General features: G+C 49.7%; 1 protein-coding gene across 1 annotated transcript in view; it reads right to left on the reverse strand.

The window, feature by feature from the left end:
• Nucleotides 1-21811, reverse strand: part of LOC131272420 (cadherin-99C) — a 64541-nt gene extending 42730 nt beyond the window's left edge. The window contains exons 1-4 of the mRNA XM_058274144.1: nt 21481-21811; nt 20394-20572; nt 20189-20311; nt 1723-1908 (exon numbers count right to left, since the gene is read on the reverse strand). Coding sequence (XP_058130127.1) covers nt 1723-1908; nt 20189-20311; nt 20394-20572; nt 21481-21811 — 819 coding nt within the window. The remainder of the gene's footprint in view (nt 1-1722; nt 1909-20188; nt 20312-20393; nt 20573-21480) is intronic.
• Nucleotides 21812-23053: the final 1242 nt, after the last annotated feature.

The following is a 23053-nucleotide window of genomic DNA, read 5'->3' on the forward strand; positions in this document are numbered from 1 at the left end:
TTGTTTACACCTGATGCTAATGATGAGTTACGAATTCGATCTTGCGAAATGTCGATCTGTACAAATGCATTTTCGCTGCATTTTCTCTCGGGCTCGGGGTGGAAATGTCTGCATTTTCTCGTTGCGGCAAAACGTGTTCACCGTCGATGGGGGGAAACCCGTTGGACACCGTTTACTTCTTCAATTAGATGCTCAGCGATAACAACTCATCTCGTTACGCGCGTTGCAACCGATGCGTCCAATCCGATGCTGCATAATGCCCGTTGGTTGTTTCCTTCGAAACGTCGCTTTTCTCTCCGATCTTTGTGATCTTTGCCCTCTTTCTTTGTTTCTTTCTTTCTTTCTCGTGCGGACGCAGTCTAATGGGGCCTGAAACTGGAACGGTTTTCCGCATTTTTGCGCACCCCACTCTCCCGCCGGGATATCCATCGCAAACTCAGCAAAGGGAGAGAGAGAAAGGGGGGGTTAGGCGCAAAGGGTTTATCTTAATCTTTCCCGGATGGAAATTAGCGATAAAATATGGCGGAGTAATGGAGCGCACAGCGTCGGTTTTGTCCTCCTCGGTACGGAGCCGCAACACGGCTGGCTGTGGATTGTTGTATCTATTCTTACTCGCACACACACACACTCACACACAATGTTCGGTGGGACCGTTAGCCCGCAGCGAGAAGGGGTTAGAAAAGTACACAATCCTTCCCTAAACCTGCTGGCGGACGACTCCCACACAGTCGCGTTCGACTCACTCCCGCTCCGGATTAGTTGCTCCATCTTGCTCCCTGCCGTGGTCGAGCTCTCACCTGTTCGTGCAACGCCGTCCTCCGACGGTGGTGACCTGTTTTGTCGTGTTTTACTTTTGCCCCGACCTGATTTAGGGTTCCGCGATAGTTGGGGGAGATTTTTCGCAGCCTCCCGCCCGCTCCTTCGCCCGCTCCGCTGCTCAATAAATGGCGCTGGCTGCCGTTTCGAGTTGTGCAACGGCATTCCTAACGTGCAGTAAATGCTCACCACATCCTTCGCCACGCTTCAGCACACCGCAAAGCCTCCGAAGTCGGATCGATCGAAGTGGGAGACGATTCTCCGGCCAACCCTCTCACGTTTTTTTTTTGCTGGGGGGTGACAACGACAGGGGAGTGTGGGGAGCTTTTTAAGATGTTTCATTATTTTTGTTGGTTTCGTTTGTTTGTGCCCCCCCAACTCGGTAGCATTGGGGACGCGACGTCTTTTGGCCAGTGTGCACAGTTTTGCTGGAAACTTCAAACCTTCACTCTCAGCTGACAATGTGCAAACCTCTTTTTTTCTCTCTCTTATTCGGAAGGTGTTAGTTTGCCAGGATGAAATATGAACAAAATGAATGTGATTGCAGCGTGACAGGAATGTACAGCCGCGGCTCCCATTGTCATTATTTCACTCCTCCCCTGCGCTCGACCCGGCCGGTTGTCAGATGGGCTGTCCATCAGACAGTTCCATAAACAACGGTGTCGTCATCATCAACCGTGTGTTTGTGCCTCGCTGAATACGATCAAGATATAGTACCGAGTTGATCGTGTGACACTTGCATACTTTAAAATTTACTTTATTTTATTTCGAATACGTGAGCACCCTTCACACTCCTTGGTCCTTCCTCCATCACCCGCGAAGGTTGATTTGCATTTTGGAGAGTGTTTGGATGGGACGCAAGCATTTTACCGGGAAACATAATATATTTATTACATTTCAACCTACCTGTCCCTGGTGCGGATATGCGATCGCAAACACGCCGAATCCGTCCGCCGCCGTGAGCGTGTTCGGCGAGATGTCGGAGATGTTTTGCGAACCCTCGACGATGAAGTACTCGACCAGGCCGTTGACACCGGCGTCCTTATCCGTCGCCTGGATGCTGCGGAAGATCGTTGTCCCGACGGGCGTTGACTAGAGGAGGGGAGAGAGATCAATGCAATTGAATTAAAACCAACATCATAAATCATACGTGCATAAGGGTTAGATGCAAATGTTGGGGTGCATTTTTGTTGATGTTAGGGGGCGGGGGGAGGCAAAAATGCAAGTCAATGGCGAGGTTGAAGGTGGCAGAAATAAATTGCTTGTCGTCGTCGTCGTCGTGGTTCGTGTGCTTGGCGTCTTCGACGGGAGCAATGCAGAGACTCATCATCTGCTTGTCATAAATGTTCCCTGTGCGGGTGATGTCGGTGGTGGTGAGGACGATGATCCTGCACGATGCTTCACCATCGACGGCGGTGGCGCTCGCCCTCCGCTGCGCCTCAATTAATCATGTTCCATAATTTCCCCTAGCGGGGTTTATGCAAACAATTTCGCGTTTACCAATTCCTCCACTGATTCTATATCTCCCGCTCTCGTTTTGTTCAAACGAGAGTTTGATCAAGCAGGGCTCAGGTTTGGTGGGGGATAGTTTTCCACCCTCCAGGCTGACAGGGGAACGATACGGCTGCTCCGATTCGGAAACGAGTGAGGTCCTGACGATCGAAAGTGGAATCCCCATCGGTTTGCGCTAGCGTCGATCAATCACTGCGATCATCCCGGTTGGTATGTGTAGCTCGAGGCGGGCAGCAAGAACGATCGCCGGGCGGATACACACGGAGATTTTTGATTCGTACATGCGATTGCGATAAACGATTTCCGCCCGGTACACCCATTCTTCTGACGGGCCGGTTCTTTTTCATCCGTCAAACCGGCAAACCCGCGACGGGCCGAAGAAAGCGTACGTGACTGAACCGTCGCGAGGAACGAGTCCGAGGGTCTTTGGGAGCTGAAGATTCATGGCGCTGAAGTAGATCGTAGGCAAAAGGCACAAAAGTCCCAAAGGCATAAAGGCGAATCCATAGCGACCTTTTGCCAGCTCGTGAACACACGAGCACGAGTCGGTGGTCGGTATGCAAAAATGAACCAGGAAACTCACGTTCCTTTGACAGCGGAGTAAGTGTTCTTTTGACGCACTCCCCGACTGCTCCAGAATCATCATCATCATCAGGCGGAAAAAAGAAAATTAAGTTTACAGAACCGGCGTGAGAACAAGTTCTGGAGGTGGAGAAGAACACCGGTTCATCTACCTCGTGGCACTCCGAATTCCGCCGAGATGCGAGAACGTTCGGATCATGGCCGAAAGCGCCACGGGGAAGCAGACGTCGCAAGTCCCGATCCCTTCCGACGCTCCTGTCACGAACGTTTAGAACGATGATGACAGTCGGCTCGCCGTTCGCATCACGCCCGGGACGAAGATTAATGCACCCAGTTGTTGCTTGCCAGGTGAGAGACGGAGGCATGACTCGTTCCCCCGACCCCCTCGAGGGGTCTGACCTATGCTGCGGATGGGTTAATTGCTGTCGAAAGAGCTTTTTGCGGTTGACACTCTAATGAATTGTGCGGCAAACGTTAGCATGTTTCCTACCGTATCCCCGGGGGCAAGAAGGGTGTGTGTGTGTGTGTAATAGGGGTGGGTAGAGGAAGGCCACCGGCCGTGAAGACGGCGTGTAATGTGTGTTGCCCGTTTGCGGTGGCGGGTTCTTTAATCGCCATTACGGGGTTTTTAAAGGATTAAAAAAAGCTGAAGCGGCTTTTAAGCGCAGCTACAAAGTTGCTTGGATCGCGTGGAATCAGCCCTCATAATCTTCCTTCGATTACGTCCATTATCGTAAATCGTCATAAATGAGATTGTGACGAGTGATACGGGAGGGATGGTCCGGTACCGTTCGACGCAACCGTTCGATCGAGCGATCGATCGATTTTAATACCAGCGACTTTCTCTTGCGTTACAAAATGTGCAGTCTCCATCTTCCATCGGCCTCCATTCGTTCGGCAAACATTCCCGAGATTCTGCGCGATCCTTTCGAGGATCCTCCAGCCCGGGAACACGGACAAAGTCCGCGTCTTGGCAAAAAAGGTGGATAGAGTGAGTGCTTTTTATTTCCGAACGATCGAACGCGGGTCACCTGGGAGGGATATTGGTGTGTTGACGTTATTTATGCGCACCTCGGATGGCCTGAAAGGTCAGGTCAGCCCGGACAGAAGAGTGCTGGCCGCGCCGAAACCGGGACCCCAGGTCCGGTGTGCCGGTAATTGAAAAATCGCATTCTCCAGGCTTGTTACTCCCGCTCATTTATATCGACGAGTTTACAGGCCGGACTGGCTGGTAAAGGAGTCTCGTTTTACTTATCCTGCTTTTCCGAGCACGAGTGTGGTGGAACACGCACGAAACGGTAAGAATCGGCCCGTTACTTCTAGCCAAAGTGCACGCGCCGTGGTGTTGGCCATTTATCTCGACCGACATTTTCGAACGGGGGCACACACATGGGAACATTACGGCTACACATACACGTCGTGTGAAGGGGGTTACCTCGCGGGGTTGACCAGCTGACGACACGCAAGATCGCGTCCCAACCTTTTCGGTGTACACGCGCACACACACGAGGATCTTGGCACTTAAGTGCGGGCAATAAATAACCTCAAAATTAGCACTATCGCCTGTCGGGCCTCCTGATTCCTGGGTAGGGGATGAGGCGGTTTACCATCCGCACCCTTACAGGTGGGTGCTTTTAAAGGAGGGAAAAAGAAACCCTCGGCTCAAACCTAGACTAGACAGAACGACACTATTCTGCGAGCGAGCGCAGACATTAACGCTTCGCGAACCCGGGGGACTGTCGTCACCTTTTGCGCGGTTCCGCTCGGCAAGAGTAATATGTACCCTCCCGAACGGGGGTCGAACGGGGATAATGGGTTTTATTGCTTTATTAATACCGTCAACCGGTTGAAAAGCAAAAGGAAACAAACCGGTTCGCAGGCGGCGAGAGGTACGTGAATTTACGTTTCGGTCTGCATGTCGATTAGCGAATTTCTAATGAAAGCGTTCGACGGGTCGGATCCAGGGATGAGCACCTTAAAAGCATCTCCATCAAGCCAGGTGGTAAGGGTGGAAACAAGGGAAAAGAGGGTGCACTTGTTGCCGAAAGGCATTTGCCTAAAACAAAAACCTCCCTCACGATTCGCGTGGCTTGTCGTTGTGCCTTTACACGACCTCCCGTTTCCTTCCACTCACCGAGATGTGGATCGTGTCTCAATGCCTTTGAGTGCATCACCCTGCAAACAACTCTGGCAATGTTGTTGTAGGGCACCATTGAGCGGGAGCAAGATGGCGCGCGCACTCGAACCATCAACGAGCCGGAGCGAGATTTATCTTCCAGAACGCGACCGGAGCGCGCTGTCGTTAGTTGTTTTACACGAAATGATAGTCAGGCGGATCGTTTGCCATAAGTCACCTGCCGAAATGCTGCTGGAAAAGAGAGGGAAACGCTCGGCCTGTTTGCGATGATCGACCACTGGGTCGGGAAGGAGTGGCTGCTCCGGTCGAGGCGAATCCGAAGACGCTCCCCGTTCGGTGGTTAGACTGTCAAGTTTGCACGGGCGAAGACACGGGAGTGCAATCAACGGGCGACCACCAACAACGGGCACTGTCCCCTTTACCCCTCCCTGGGGAGGTGTTAGAACCGTGCAGGGAGGGATGGTTCGCACGGGATCCCCATGGTGTTAGTTTATTTTAATTCCAAACGGTTCAAAACAAACATGACCCACTATGACTGGAGGCGAAAAAACGGTTCGGGAAAAAAGGGGTAAGCTGGTTGGGAAACGAAAAGAACGTAAACATAAACCGATTTTTGCGCGAGATGTTCCCTCGGTCGGGTTTTGGGGACAGCGCCGGTGTCAGGCCGGCGTTTGTGCCCAATCACCCCGACCGTTTATATACCGACACGCGAAACGGCTCGACCGTGCGCCAACGCGAAGGGAAAATGAATTATTTATGATACGGCTCCGCTCCGACCTGGTTGATCGATTCCGTGCGCGCGGTTTTGATTTCGGTGGGCGGAATATGGCGAAAACCTAACGGGGGACCGACTGGGGGAGATGGCGTGTGACCTATAAAAATCTACATGCCAAAACCGGGAAGCCCGTGGTAGGAGCTATCTGCAAGGTGCGGTTTTGCGAGGTTCGATAGATAATGTCCCGCGATCGCACGATCGCGAACGAAGTCTCAGGTGTTTCGCAGAACCCGCCGTCAGCTGTTTTGGGAGGCGCAAACTTCACGACGGGTTCCGAGGCGAAACGTTAATGAGGAACCACCAGTAGTACTCCCGGCGGTAAGACGAGACTCCCGGACGATCAATCAAATGTTCACGCCCTGCCAGGTTTCCCTAATGGAAAATGAAACAAACTCGGGCAAGCGGGCCTTGATTAACATTCTTCACGACCATCATCTTCAGTCGTCTGCGTGGACGTGAGTTCTTGCAGAAATCCATCACTGCGGTTGCGGGGAACTCAACGGGACCCACTCCGTTAGACCACTTGTTTTGTGTGCGGTTACACAAAACCAGAGCCACATGATGGCCGATCCCTGTCGCGATCGGTCCAATTACGGTCGAATATCGATCGCTCCGAGAATGGAGCGATGGCCGGCCGATTCTAGGCTTATCGCCGATCTCCCATCTCTGTGCTCTTCCACAGCAAGGTGCTCGGAGAAGAGAGAAAAACCGAAGCCGTCGTCGTCGAATGGCTGCGATGTTGATCCCGTTTGGCAATTTGTCAGCAGCCGAGTGACAAAAGCGCCTAACGCCTTTTCGATCAATTATAGCGCTCTAATAAGGCCATCCGGGGCATTGTTTGCCCCGTCCTAGGGCATCGCGGGCAGCAATGCCTCCTGGGACGTCCAACGAGCGCGCCCATTTCTGCTGCCTCTGAATGTCCATCGGAATGGGCACGTTGTTATGGTGCGTTCGAGCGCAAACCGACCCCGGATCGGATCGGATCGCAAACGTCAAACTGTGCGCGGTTTTCTTCAACCGAACCCACAACATCGGGGTTGGCCATGGGGAAACGGTGAGAAATTAGTCATTATCAAACGGGGCGATTATATTTATCGCAACCGATTCGCGGCACTAATTTGCGGGTAGTGTACATTGTAGGAGCACCGTCGTGCGTGGTCCACCGTAGTTTCGCGTCCCACTCCAAGATGGCGCGTTTTCGTTATTTGTGTTAAGTGTTAAATTACACGATCGCGCGACTAGTTTCTAGTCCCCTTCCTCTCCTCCCGGCTCAAGCGTGCTTCTACAGGATCGTCGCATTCAGTCGGCGGGTGTGTCCGAGCTCGTGGCTTTTTAAGCAGCGTGCGCCATTTCCGACAGCTAATCCGACATTTTATCTACCAACGATCGATGAGGGCAAACGGATCAACACTCGTCAATGCTGAAAGCGCTAGAACAGCTCGCGCGGACGGCCATCGATCGAGAGTGCAACAGAAGGAGGAGGAGGAAGGTCGGGGTAATGGGAAATATGATCTTAATTCTCTGTTTTACGGCAAAAGCCGGAGTCACCGGGTTTCCGAGCCGGTGAGCGCTATATAATTGCAACAATGTTGATAATGTTTGCGCCATCATCCCGATCACGGGGCGCTCGGAACGCGCGGGTGGGTGGTTAAGGATGGTAATTTTTCTTCCCCCCTCACTTTTCGCCTTTCCGCTTCCCTCCCTCGTTGGTTGGATTGCACTCCAGCTTATAACCTGTGCGATTCTTCAGATAGTATGCAAAAAGCTCTACAAAGATTGATCGCGCTAGTAGATCATGTTTCGCAGGGGGTTTGCAAAATGATATGTGCACGGGGTAATTTGTTTGACATGCTTTTGACTTTTACTTTTATGCTCTGTCGTAATAGTTTGGCTGCGTGCAAAACAAAGACAAAGTTCGCCCATACTGCCCGATCCAACGCCTAACCCAACGATGGTGTGGGTGACGATGGGGAGCCACTCGTCAAAGATCCGTATCGTACTGACCTTCGTTCCGTTGCGTGATTTGAACCCACCTGACGAGTCAGTCCCATGTCAGGGCCTTTGCCCAAAATCAGCGGGATACCACCGTTCGGGCACCGTCACGTCGACGTCCCTTTTGACGCCGCTCGGAGCACGAAATTAGTTCAAGTTCAAACCGTGGCGATGCATGGAGTTCGTGCCGCACATGCAGTGCATAAATCACCGTAATTTATTCGCCAACGATCGATCAGTTCGGTGAGTTATGCTGGCGAGCTGATGCACGTTTGACGTTAAAATTAGGTTGGTTTTGTGTTTACATAGTCGCGTGTATTCCTCCAAGGGTACCATCCATCCGTTCTGAAGATGGTTTTAAAAATGGCAATAAACATGTCAAATTAAGGTTCATGATAAGATCTTCAATCGGGCTCACTTTATAATAATGGGCGCACGATTTAACATTCTTCACTTGACAACTGCAGAGCGAAGTAAAGAAAATTTCCCTGTTCGAAAAGTAACCCGTGCGATTCGAAGCTAGATTCGTATCATCTGATTACGATCCCACACTCGCGCCCTCCCGTTGACCTCTAAATCCTTCGCTCGGTGCGAATGTTTGTTGGTAGCTACCAGTTAATCTGTTGTGACATTTCATGGTCAATTTTGGACGCGTTTGAATGGACGCTGAAAAGCCACGTACAGGTACTGTGTGTGTGTGTGCTCGAGAGAACTTTGCAAACACTGACAAGGAGGCGGGAGTCCGATGGGGGGAGTGGAAAAAAAACCGCGACCAGCGGCATAAGGGTAACAGAAACCCTCGCCTTCGGTGAACCACAAACTCATATGTCAAGCCTACCAACGCCGTCGTCGCCGCCGCCGAATCGTTTTGCGTAATGGCTAATCTCTTTTACGGGTACGGTTTCTTACCGTTCCGTCCGTGGGTTGGCTTGGCTAGGGCGAAAAAAAAAGTAACGAAAATAGTTCAAGCAAAAGAGCGATTGACCGCAAAAATCCGCGTAGTGCTGTGTCGGACCAGGGTTTTTAAGCTTTAGCACTTTTGGAAAGGAGTCTATTTTTTTGTACTCCCGAATGCGTGTGTGTGAGTTGGGGGTTTTTGCTGGCCACGATGGCGTAGATTAATAGTGGGCCGTCTCGTTTCGAGCTCCAGCGACACCAACCTCAGCTGGCCAATGTGTTGTCCTTCAAAGTCGGGCTAGTTAGTCATTATTATTATTGGCCATACGGTCGTAAAGATTTTGGCAAATCATGTCGCTCGCGAGCGGCTGGGGGAAACCTCTATTTTATTTGGTGTTTAGAGCGTCAAAAGATTAATGCACTCTAGGTTGGTTGGGCGAATGAAAAATAAGTTGACGCTCCTTGTGGTGAAATAAAAAGAAATATCATTCTTAATTCTAGCTCCCAAAAAGAAATAAACATGCCTAGTAGTGTGGTGGGTGTGGTAAAGAGTTTCTCGGTCTGTCGGTATCTATCTGAATGTGCTACCTTCATGCAGGAGCGTTTTCGTGTTCTGTAACCCGGAAGAGAATATCGAATCTTCGCGCCGCCGATCCGTTATGCCGTGTGCTTCGTTCAGTTATTGAAAAACTGGCTCGGCACCACCCTCGACAGACCCATTGAAAATCAATTCGAAAATCATCCTCAGATCGTCCCGCACTGCGGTGAAAATGGAAGTGGAAATTCTTGCCTACAACGTTCTCGGTTCTTGCGGAGCGGAGGAACCGGGAAACGAATCGGAAAACGCGACATCACAATTGCGGTCAGATGAAATTGTTATGTTCTCAGAGTGTCGGTGCCATTTCCGCGTGTACCGTTGGTCGGTATCCCGTTCCTGGGAAGTTTGTTTTCCTATTTCCTTCCATCGGAAGCGCTCCCGCCCCGGCCGGAGGTTCGGCCCGGTGGGTTTAGGTTACCAGTTTGTTCTGGCAAACCGGCCATGCAACGTGCGGTGCAGTTCGTGGTCACGCGGATCGCGCGGATTGCACCGATCCACCGGGGGTTTTATTTTTTGTCCGCCGAGATTTTCGATAGAGCGTCCAAGCGGGTTGCTATCGAAGGTTTCCACGTAGAGGCCGGGGCCGTGGTGACCATTAATCCACGCGAGGATTATGTCGGAAGCGATGCAAAAAGAGGGAATCGTGTAAGAAAAAAAAAGCTTATGCCATAGGTATGCATTCTCTTAACCGCGTCAGTGGCGTTTGGAGAAAGCGACAGAGGGCAAGGGCGGACATTGAAGTTGTTATCTCGCTCGGTCGCGTAAAGAATGGTTGGAACACGGAAGAACAGAAAGCACTCGCGAACGTGCCTTGCCCAAACACACGCTTTTGACTGGTGGCGTTGGGGTTGGTTTTTGTTCCTACATTCTGGCAGATATTTCGTCCGTCGTACTGGAGTTTGCTTCTGTTTCGGTTTTGTTTTTTCTGACGTACCTAACGGCATGTCTGAAATTCATGTCCATCTTTGGCGAGTGACCAAATGGTTTGCCGTCTGGTTGGCACTCCGTTTTGCCGGGCCCGAATACAACGCTACCGGTATTGACGGCGAAACACCGGCCTCGAACAACGGATAAGTCGCGACACCGACAATCCATTAGGGGTCGATCCCAGGGGAAGCTAAGAATCGTGATTTAGAACCCCCGCCCAACTGGGGTTTTGTTTTCCGGAGACCCTTTCTACATGCACTTTCGGATGTACTGACACGGTTGTGTGCTGTTTGTTGTTAAAACTGTGTCCGATTCGCTTTTTTTTCAGTATTCTGTTCGCGAAATGTTTCACCGAAACGTGCCAGCTGTCAGTCTGCCGGCTACACGCTTTCCGCGGTTCGTGCTGACCGTGGTGACTCAATTTTTCGTCGCTCCCGTGGCCTCATTTAGCAAAGAGGTACATAGTGCAGTGCGAAACCAGAGCGAAACAGGACGCACTGAAAGGGCTTTGGTTGTGACCGGGCAAAAGTGCTCCCAATATGGCGATGACCGGGTTGGATAATTGCCGTACCTCCAGCACTTGCCATACTCGATTTCATTAACATTTCGGTCGGTGGCTCCGAGACGTTGTTCTTTGAGTTGCATTAGTCCTTTTGCTGTAGTTCTTCACCCTTTTGATGGGATTTTGTTTTATGTTTAAGTTTGTTTTATTTCCAATTTAAGTAGTAGTACTTCTCTTGCTGTTGACCTCGTTGCGCGATCCGGTATTAAATGTCACACTGCGTTTGGCTGTCCGCCGGCTGGCCGACGGACGGATTCCTGTCAATCCGCGGCGTGTCCTGCTGGATACGCGAGGGTCGGCGGATTGAACCGCGCGCAATTGTCGCGGGGTTCGTCGCTGCGAATCGCTGCTCAAATCACTCGTTTTATGATATGCCGGTGGCTCATTCGGCGGGCTTTACGACCGACGCTCGATGGCTTCATTATGGCTCGCTGCCGGGAGCGGCTAAAAATTGTCGCTAAACCCGCGGTGTGTTTACATACATCACGCCGCTGCAGTTTATAGCCCCGCACCTCTCGCTCTCGCTTTTATCCCGGAGGTGAGGGAGCGGGCGAAACCGTTGCACGGCCAATTAGCTATCGCCGTCGATCAAACAAACCCTAACCTTCGGCGCCCTGTGGCCACACGGTCCAATGGGGGAGGAGGCGAGGTTTGTTACAAGTCCTGCTTGTGCGCGAAAAGAGCATGCAAAAATTACAACCAGATAGGAGTTTCTTTCACGGTGCCCGTGTGTCCAAGTTTGGCGGTCGTTATTGAAACCGTGGCGAATGTGCAAAAAAAACCTTACCGAGCACGGGGCCGGTAATGTTTTGTGCCGCCCAGAGCCCGAGCAAATTTGGGAGCGTTGAATCGCCAAGTGCAATTAAACCTTTTCAACGAGAGACGACGACGACGGCAACGACGTGCATTGTGCAGGATTACTGACACACAAGAGGTGGGCATGAAGAATAAAATGCAAGGTGCTAGGGAGCGGAGATTGTAAGCAATCAACGGGCTTTATTATTCACCACCGCGGTCACCCAGGAGCGTGACTGAATCTTATCCGGTAGTTAAGAAGGTTTTTCTAAAATTGTTTTAATGAAAATCAATCTCCGTCGAAAATTTCTACGATATGAAAAGGAGACGGGTACAAAAGGTGTATTTAGATTCATGAATTTGAATGAATTTTAAAGGAATGAATGAGCCTTTTTATTCAAATCAGGGATTTATCAACAGATTTACAATCCTGGAAAAAAAATTACATCACCCCGTTTTCTACGACATTTTTTAATTTTCATAACATTTCAGCCAAAAAACTAATTAAATGCTGGGTGATGCTATCCTCCTTCCCACATGTATAAATACATCGCGAGTCCTGAAAGTCTGGAAGAATTAATTGATACAAGTTTGGGGATTTATGAAGTTTTAAAAGGTGTATGCGTTTGTGGTTTTATCGTGTTTATCTAAAGGTCTACAGGTGCATATTTGGACATATATTTTTGAAGAATCTTAAAGGTTCAGGAATGTTTGGATATTTATTTTAAATTTGATTTGTTTACATAATACTTTTTTTGTTTAATTGGATCAGTTTACAAACTCGAAGAAAGACACAACTCTAGTATGTAAGCATATCCAACATAATGATTACATCGAGCCAAAAATAATATTGTGAAACTTGTTCGACCACAGATATTAATCCTTCTGGTTTCCAGAACGAATAAAAACCGTACATTCTAACGCCATTGGTAGGTAGCATTTTACAGACACAAAACAAAAAATCAAACACTAAAACAACTCGATACAAGTTCTCAGCGATTACGTTCGAGGATTGTTTCGCCACCGGGCACAATCGATGGAATTTGGTGGATTGATGAAAGCGAATTCGATTCGCGTTTGGTTTTTTTTCTTCATTTTTCTTCCTGGAAGCAAATTATACAACGACTCCGATCGGTATTCAAATGCGTTGGCTGTCGGATGTGTGTTTGCGATTGGTGCATCAAAGATGGTGCGCCGAGATGCAACATCCCGAACGGGTACGAATGGTGCTGCATCTCGAGATTCCGACCGAGTTAAGACGTCACCGAATGGAGTGTGTGTTTTAAGATTCTTCTTTGATTTCTGGGACGAACAAGACGGAACAAAAAACGGTGTACATTCGATTTTTGTGTGCGCGGTTTGCTTGTTCGTTCTTTTTTTTCCATCCTCTTTTTGGGTATCTTGTAGGTATTTTTATTCGCAAACATCGTTCTCAAACAAAGCAATAAAAAAATTTTGAAACGACCACCGATTACTTCATTGTCGACGGTACGAATTAAGAGATGGCAAAAAATGATTACGATTCATAATTGCGGTTTTGCACCCCGGCCGCAACGCGGTGCAAACCGGCGATGGGACCTGCTCAATATGCGCACTAATTTACACACAGCCACCATCATCATCTTGCAGTAGGCACGTCTTGCAAATATTTTAAGTCTTCTGACGCGGCGAGACCTTGAAAAGCGGGTGGGGGGGGAGGGCTACCGGAGGCGGAGATCGGCCTGCCAGTCGACGGTTGGCTGCGGTTGCCACGTTTGTCAACACGTTCCCGCCGTTTGCTCGCCATTTTCGACAGTCTGTCGCTTGCATCAGACGCATCGCATCCGATCGGCAGCCGGGCTGTGATCAATTAGGAGCAGATAATTTGAATTAATAATATTAGCTTTTTCGGCATTCCGGTACGCGGGGGAAAAAAGGCAACTTCCCAGAGCAGCCAAGCGCACCGTTTAATGGCAAAGTCGTGAGAAAATCAGTGCCCTCGGTATGAAACCGTCACCAGCGAGCCGGTTGGTGCTCCGTATGCCAATTGCGGCTTGAGAAAGATTCTTCAATTCCTGCCCATGGCAGGGTGCACACGCACGTATGGCAAGCGGTACAAAGTATGACAAAACTTCCATCGATTGAATGTCGATTCGAAACGGATTCGCCGAGCGCTCACTGAAAGCGATGCCGGTCTGAAGGTTAAACTGTCAATCGGGCTGCTGCAGATCGTTGATCGATCGGTAAATGATCATCAGAGGAGGAAAAAAAACACAGAGGAACATCGGAATGCATGCATGGTGTCTTGGTGGTATGAAGCAATTGTCGCTCACGATCCGTCAGGTTTCAAGTGGCACCGCTTGCTTTTGGGTGGGCGCTTGTTCTTGTAAACTAAATAAAACACACTCGACTCGAGAGGGATGGAATAAAATACCAACTAATTTGTTTACAAAATATTCCGAATCTCCGATCCGTCGGCAAATTTTGAGTATGTGAGCATACAAAGATTTGACCGTCGGCGATCGTTTTCATTGTTTGTATTGCGTTGGAGTTGGAAGTATTTATTCCCAGTTCGCAGTATTGTGCACCGCTGAGTCTACCGTTTCCTGAGGGCCAAATTGTAGTTTCAACCGATTTCGGTGTGTCACGAACCGTTTATGATTTTTGACAGGTTCATTTGAGACTTTAACTCGTGCACCATAAAGTGCCGCTATTGTTACGAATGGGCGGAAAGTGATTGCATTCTGTCCGTTCGGTTGTCGTTTGTGACGTGATTGAAATATTTGCTTCCTATCGTCACCGTTCTAACTGACGTTCAAGAACTGTTCAAACTCAAGGAAACCGGGCGCTGCAGTGCTACTTTTAAGTCAACACGCCCGACCCTGAAATACGATGGCATGATAAATGATACGGCCTGTCAATGGACCGATCCAATTTGTTGGCCATAATAAAGGTAGATATTAAACCTCACCAAATGGTAGACGCTTTGATCAGTGGTTAAATGCAAATAGGAAATTGATATCACACATCGTTACGTTGCCGTTCCAGGTGTGTTTAGGTTTTTAATTTAACGGCTCCATGTGTGCCCGAGCCGAAGAAGCATAATCATCCCCGCAATCTTGCTGTTTTTACCACCGAATGGATTATTTTTAAGCGACCAACCTTTCCAATGTCGTTTGGCACGGTCGCAAAAGGCCGCATTAAAGAAGACTATAGTGATTTTCGATTTCAACAATATAATTAGCGAGTATTCTCATCAAATTTTATGAACATTATCATCATCATCATCATCATCGTCGTCGTCGTCGTCGTCTTCGGTGTCGTCGACGAAACCGATCGCCGTAATAAACGTTTACACATTTTGTGATATTTTCGTCGTGATGAAATTGCGCTTCCTCGCTGACTTGCGTGTTCAACGCGCTCCACGCGCGCCGTGGCCTTTTGTTGATGAAGTTTAAGATGGAACAGAAATCACATCCTCCTTTGCCTAATAATATGAGCGCGGGCAAACCGGGGCAAAATAAACACCGTCGTTAAACGACGACGTGCATATCCCAACGTAAGCGATCGATCGTGGTGGATTCGCTTCTTCCGCTTTTGCGATCCTGCTTTCCATCAAAAGCGAAAAGAAGAAATAATAAGCAGATAATGTAAGCGTTGGAAGCGAATGGAAAATAAAAAGCTTATCACAGTTGATCCTCAGGAGACGAACCTTCGAGGTGGTCCGGCTACCATTAGGATGAAATTACGAAAATTCCTCTTGTTCGATAAGAAACATACCCTCGGATGGTGGTAAATTGCGCATTGCTTAGGGAGTAGAAATAATAAACACCCTTTTGATCAAAATTTGGTCGTGTTCTTCGCGAAACGAAACAATTTCCATGCTAATTTTTCGTAAACACATTCCCTCGCATCCCTAACGGTCATTTTATTCTGCTGTTCGTTTTTCTTTTTGCTTAGAAAATTGGCTAAGGGCCCATGTAATATGCAAAGGAAGCACACGATTACTAGCGCGAACATGGTTTGGGCGGATTCAATCTACTACTGTCGGCTTCTCGCTGGCGTCCCTGGGATGCACAATTTAATCACATTCCAGAAAGAATGGTCTTACACGTCCGAGACAAGATACGTTGATCGTTACGTGGATGGATCGGCTTGTGTGCCTGTGTATGTTTTTGTTTAAAGTCGTCCTCTGCAAGCAAAAACCCTAAACCGGTACGAACATGTAGGCCATCACATTTGCACAAATATGGTTATCGATTAATCCAGTTCTAGGGCCCTGCCGACGTCGACATCGAATCGCGCACATCGCTGGGTGCACACACCGGAGCGAAAAGAAAATAATGCAATTCAGAAGAAAATTTCTCCCTCATTAGAAACTAATTCCTGGGGCACTTTTTTGTCCCATAGTGGACGCTCCGTCTCGGGCCCCGTCCAGGACCGGCCAAGACCTGCGTCGTCGTGCGGCGATGTCGCGGGCCCAAGCCGAAGCTTCCTCATTCCTTCGGTGGGCTTTTCCTGCCTATCGCGAATTGCTTATTTCACGTTAATTATATCATTCCGATCGCCAACAACGAGTGGCAGAACAGGTTCGTCTCTTGTTGGCAACGCGCGTTCGGCGCAAGTCACCCGCCCGTTAGTTGGTTGGTTGGTTTTTCTTCCGACTCGGCAGACTCGGCTGGAGTGCTGGACCCTCTCGGTGTCGTTTAGGGGTGTCCCGGTTTCCGGCATCAGCTCGGTAATATTATTGAATTTTAATCGTACTGCGTTTGACAGTTTGCTTCAATTAATTAACCACCCATAAATCAGTGAGTTCGGTCGGAGGAGGAGGCGTGATCGATACGTTTGCTACGGGTGTCGCATCGAGGGCGTTGCACGGAGACGGGTCGAGTACCCTCGGTGGTTTCCGTTGGCAACGATCCATTTGACAGTCGTTGAAGTCGAGCACTGAAATGAAGCTGAAGTATCGAATGCACCCATAAGGCGATACCTTAAATAGATCGGGTGAAGGGAGTTGCCGACCGAAGGCACCGGGGGTTATCAATTTCAATCCCGTGTCGCTGAGGTTGAGACAAACGGTGAGATCTAGCGGTGACTGGCAGTGACTACCTCCCCGATTAGTACGATCACACACGTATGATAAACGGGTATGATAATGAAAACAATTATTTAATACTGAAGCTGTAATTACATAATTGCCAACAATGTTCGACATGTCGGTAAATATGTGAACAACTAACAGCTTCGGTCACAAAGGGTTCGCCGCCTGCTGATTTGAAACATTACTCCTCATCGCCAAGATCAAAGAGTTTGAATTAAAATGTCACCGGTTTCCGCAACGCTTTCGGGATGGATGATTCATACGTTCTCTCACCCGATCCCGGCCGAAAGTGCGAACCCGTAAGACTCCCTCCAGGGCATCTTTAACCTTAATATCATCGTCCCGCAATTATATATCCCGCCTGGCGACTTTCTAATTATCTCCAGTGAAACTATCGTGCGCCCGCTTCGGCGTCGGTCGGGACTTAATTTCGAATTAAATTGTGCCGTCGGGCAGTACGCACTTCGCTGGTGCAAGTTGTTGCCGGAGTGACGTAAAATATGATAGGGCAGGCTAGGGCATGTGAACCTGGAAACGTTGGGATGAAGAGAGAGAAAGAGAGAGGGATAACCAATAGGAGAAAGGTGGGGGTCAAATTGAATTGACCCCATCGAACGAGCGCGTTAGTTCCTGGTGCTCACTTTCTTCCCGCTTGTGTTTCCTGCTCGATTAGACATTGTTGATGGGCGTTTGATCAAATGACAAAAAAAGAAATTAATGTATGAACGACCAAATCTTATACCGTTGCGTGAAGCGAACACACTGGGATTATAAAAGGTTTTTTTTCTTTTCACAGCACCAACGAACACACAACTCGCGGAGATGGTCGCGATCAAAGTCACATAAATTAGTCGCCCAGTGTGGTCATGGGTAATAAAATTTATCGTCTTCTCGCGCGCGCGCGAGGGATCGATCTGGAATTTCTTCTCTTCCTGAAACACTTTCTTCCCGGAAGAAGGGTGCCCAATTAATTCCGGCGACATTAGATGAACCATTTGGAGTTTTGTTTGTGTCTCGGTTCACTTCCACCTCGCAGATCGGCGACTCTCGGCGGCGTATGGGTATATGAGAACTTCCCGTCGCCTCAAGTCTGCCTCAGAAATATCGCGACTGGAGTAACACCGACGCCAAGAGCCACAAATGGAGGGGAAAAGTTAACGGATCGCTCGAGTGACGCTGGAGGACACGCGCTGCGCGGAGAGTGCTAATAATTTCGCTAAAAGCTTTTCGGATTAATTTATTTGCCCTGTCCTGGGACGGTGAGGTGTGAGCCATGTCGGCGATGACCAACAGCGTGTTGGACCGGTTTTGCCTCATCCGTACGCGATCGGCGATCCCCCCGTGGCAGTGCTTTCATTCTACGCCTAGCGCCTCGGAAACGAATAAATGGCAAAGAACCGGAGAAAGTCCGTGTTTGACTGTTTTGCAAAGCATCGACCCACTTGGCCCGCTTTCGTGCACCCCCTCCTCAGCCATGTTAAGACAACAAAGTTGTTTAGTACGCCCACGAAAAGTGGAACTCCGCTGGTCGAAGGGGAGTATCAGAAGCGCACGAAGGATCAACCGCTGGCAACGCATAATTTAGCGTGGAATTAATTAAAAATCTAATCACAGCCCCCGAGAGCCATTCCGCCAACGATATCGATTCCGGGGGTGGCTTATCTTATGCTTGGCCCGGGGAGGAAAAAGCAAACGTCACGCGCTTTAATTGCGGCCCTGATGTTCGTATCTCGTCTGTTTAGCCGCGTAGTGAAACAAACACAAAAACCCACGTTGCCGGCTGATCGACAGCGGGGAGAGATGCGCTACTGAATCGTGAGAGGGATGAACCTTGTTAAATTTCTCCCGCGGGCGCAGCGACGCCAGGGTGGCTCTAGGGCCAGCGATTAAATCTACCCACCGGCAAAAATGGCCCCATCGTGAAATGGTGCCCATCTTCAGAAAATGGTCGGGCGAAACCAAACTCTCGATCTAGAACGCAACCCGCGGGGGTGCTGGGGGTTGGGGGTAATAAATAAGTCACGAACTGTTTCAGCTCCATTTGTGCTGCACAAACAAAGAATTAAGCATCGATAAGATCGATAAAATACCACCTTCTGACGCGCGACCGAAGGCACCCGAGCGCTAGTCGGTGGGGCATCTAGGCGGAAGGAGGGGGGCAAGGGCGGTGAGAAAACGTTAGCCACCAGGAACTAGTTCAAACGCGCGAAAGGAATCTTCTTTACAGAACAAAAAGTGAGAGAACGAACGCGGAAAGATAGCGCAGAATAATGCGCTCTACGGGCTCGTGATCACATCGGCATGGCATAAAGACATTTGTAAAATTAATAAACCGATGCGACTGCAAACTCCCAGGCAGCTCACTGACGACACCCCGCGGGAAGGGTAATGGTGATACGGATGAATCTCACAACCGACGGCCATTACCGTTGGCACTGATTGGCGCGAAGGATTATTATGCAATTTCATAAGTAGGTTACGATACCTGGCGATTGGCGATACTTCTCATTAAACCAAGAACAGCAAGCACACCGCAAGATCATCGCATTCGGTCCGAGCTCGGCAAGGTACAGAAACTGCGAGCCAACGCGTCGTTGGGTGTTTGTTGGGACTCGCAATGGGCCACGCGCATTCCTTCGCCGTGGGTTCAATGCTTTCATAAATCTAGTTAGCCTTACAAGCATGGTGGAAGTGGCTTCCATTTTAATGTTTCTCTCCATTCCCAGGCTCAGTGACAAGTTCCCACTGCAACTTTGGCGTTGCTGAAAGGGTGGGGTACGGTTCTCCCCATCCCTCCATCATCCACTCTCAGGTAAATTGTGCATTGAATACAATTTCCACCAGGATAATGATACTGGCGTTCTCCTAAGCAACAACGATGCACCAGGGTGGTAAGCTGAGTGAGAGGATTTTTGTAAAAATGAAATGATATCATCGCTCCGCACCGAGGCAGGTCAAATGGAAGATCGGGAACATCGCAACGATTGCGCCGGGTGGCGACCAGGAGTCCATACCAAGCAGGACCGGCGACTGTTATGTACGTGCAGAACTCTTTCTTCAACCACCACCACAATGAGAAGGGCAATTATTATGCGTAACGAATTACGGGATGAACACGGGCCTTGCCTCACCCGATTGCAGCGAGTGCAAACGGTGAGTTAGTTTTTGCAGGCCGGTAAAATTATATAGCCCAGCCCTGGGAGCCCGGATCGGATTGTATCGTATGGTGCACTCGACGGTGCCATGCTTCTCCTTTGTGCCAATTCAGGAATCGAACGCCAGCCCGACAATCCCGAGGTCGAATCGCACAACCAAACAAGGCTCGGACGCCTCCGAACGGCGCTGCGCCATAAATAATGCACGAGCGAAGAGCATCACCACCACCACCACCACCGAGTGTGTATAACTATGATTCATCGAACTCGCCGGGCAGTGTCAGACTGGGTGGGTGTTAGAAGCTGGACAAATCTGGACATCTCGACCGCTGGCGGTTGTAAGGTGATTGCCGGACTTACCTCGGGGACAGTTGTTTCGTAGGGCGTGTTGATAAACATCGGCGGATTATCGTTGACATCCGACACTCGCACGATGATCGGAATGTTGCGCTTGCGACGCGTCGACCGCACCATGCAGGTAATCTAGATCAACAGGCAGAAAGCGGTCAGCATGGGTCGGTAATGCCAACGGTAGTACACAACAGTGGACAGAGGGTGAACCTACCTGGAACACAATGTGGCTGAGGTTCTCTTCGTCGCGATCTAGTGGATGGATCAGCCGCAAGGACTTGCCATCGAGCAGGAACGTCGGTTTGCCTTTCGGGAACACTAGCTCCAGCGTAATGTCGTCGGTCGGGTCACCAGATATCGGTAGCTCCGGTGGGCTTGTCTGCTGGGTAATTGCTGTTCGGTGGAATGAGGTAACGAAAAGATGATCAGTAAACAGATTTACATTCACAATAATTCAAACCAGGCTTGCTTGGACCAAACCTAAGGTAATCAAATTGGGAAGAGACATAATATGCCTTCTAATTGGTTGCTTTGGTACATTTTATTTACAGCTGCAAGTCCCTGCATGCCGAAGCAATTTGGGTCAAGTTTGGTTCCCGACCCCGACGAACAAATGGGGCACCTTAGTCCTACGATTTGCAAACACGAATCAATGCCATATAAGGCGTGCGGTCAAAGCGCCACTTGCTGCACAGCGAAGGAATTGTTTTAATTGATAGCACTAGTGGCCAAACCCTGGGTCGGTTTCGAATAAAAGGAATGCACGCTGCACTCGCGCAGGTTGGGCGCAGATTATGTTACGGTTGAAACATTACACCCCAGTAGGAAGCTCTAGTTCGGTCGCCCGCCGACAGGGGGCCCAATCGATCCCGGCGCCGTCGCTTGGTCACGACGTACTGTGTTCTCAAGTAAGTGTACTATTATTACATTTCCTGCCTACGGGGTGGGTTTTAATTGATTGAGGTTTTTATTTTTTAGTCCATGGCTCACCAACCCCCAGTGCAATTAATGGCCGGATGAGGCCGCTCGCACGACGGTAGTAAAATTGGGCTCCGCTTTGACTGTTTCCTTTCGGTTTGGGTGCGGTAGAACGTGAACCATCGGGACCGCAGAACGCAGATAATGTTTATTCTCCCGTTCGGGTTTACGTCCCCCGCCGGGCATGTATTAAACCTGCACTAACACCGGCCACGGAGAGAAATAAAAGGTACCGTGTGACAGGGCGCCCCCTCCCGGAAGGGATGATTTAAAAGGACGTCGGGCCTAGGAATGTAGCGAAAGAATCGATCGGAGACACTTACAGCTGCCCCGGCTTTCCTCGATGTCGAGAATGATGCTGGACTGTCCCGTTTCCACCTCGCACAGCTGCAGTTTCCCCTCGACCCCCGGGGTCAAGTGCGTCCCGAGCAGCAGAAGCGCCATGAGCAGTAGCAGCGTGCCGTGCGCCATTGCGGACGGCAGAATTGCGGACGGTTTGGACAGAAAGCTGGTCACCATCATGACCGGGTGCGTTGCTTTCGTCCGCCGTTTCGGTCGCTGTCTGTCGCCGCTGTTGTGTTGCTGCTGTTGATCCCGTTTCGTGACGTTTGAATCCACGTTCGCTCGAATGGTCGTACGGCCGCTGACTGTCATTTCCGCTGCGGACGCGTCCGGTGGCAGTGTCACGATAAAGTCGTGGACAGGTTCCACGCTCGCTGCACTATCGTCGGTGTGTGCTGGTAGCTTTGTCCGTAGCCAGTTTGTCTGGAATGAAATAGAGAACGCAAGAGACGGGAGGTCAGAACGGCGAATTAATTAAAGACATCGCATCGCATGATCAATGGTGGGATTAAGTAGTAGGTTTGACATGTGGGTCGGTGCGTGTGTCACGCCAGTCGGGGTTTACAAAAAATCAATATTCTCCCACCCAGCGATACGAGAATGCCACCGGAGTGAGTGAGTTGTTGCACGCCCACCAAGTGCTTCATTAACCAACAAAGCCGGGTGGAGTTTCACCTGTGTCAAGCCTTAGGAAATCAATAAGACCACCCGAGGTCAACGAAGAAAAGTGCACATACCACCAACAATTAGTGATACTTTTAATCAATTAACATACTAACTAGAACCAACACTCCGGTAGCCGTGCATTGTGTGTTTGTGTCACGGGTTCCCTCCCGAAAGTGGTCTAGGTTTCTACACGCTCCAGCGTGCGACCCGATCGGTTGACGCAATTTCCATAAAGGCGGGCGGTAGGAACGGGAAACGGGGAAGTGGCCCTGTCCGTATCGAAACCGATTAGAAGATTAATAGCGCGCGAAGAAAATGGTAATTCCATTTCCGCCAACAGTCACCGCGCGTATCGCATAGATTAGTCATTCACGCGAGCTCTGGTGTAGGGATTTTCGCCGATTTTCGCTCGGGTGGGGGCAAAAGAGCTGGCATCCACTAGGAGTTGAAGCATGGAACCGACAAGCCGATCACTCCGGAGTGGCCCGAAATGTCCGCTAAAACAATTCGCGTTCGTTTTGCAAACACCGTGTGCAGATTGATTTCTACGCAAAAAACAAAACCACATTCCACTCTTTCTTAATGGGTTTTCCCATGCCATGTTTCTTTCGCGCATATCTTTCGTTCGGTGTTTTGGAAATGATCAAAAAAGATACTTTTTTGTTGTAACGAGCATGCGCAAGGTACGAACATCATACCCGGTGGAGCACACAGGGTAAGGGCCTCGGTTTATCGATCTCCTCAGGTCGAACGATGTTGCACGGTTGATCACAGAGCGATCTAATTTTTCATGTGCGACTACCGACCGACCGGTGCACGATTTTGTGCCTCGAAAAAGAAACGAAACCACCTGATCTGCCCACAAGATTAATGGTCTAGTTTTACCCG

Source organism: Anopheles coustani, chromosome 3 (genome assembly GCF_943734705.1).
Source record: "Anopheles coustani chromosome 3, idAnoCousDA_361_x.2, whole genome shotgun sequence".
In the NCBI taxonomy this organism is placed as follows: Eukaryota; Metazoa; Arthropoda; class Insecta; order Diptera; family Culicidae; genus Anopheles; species Anopheles coustani.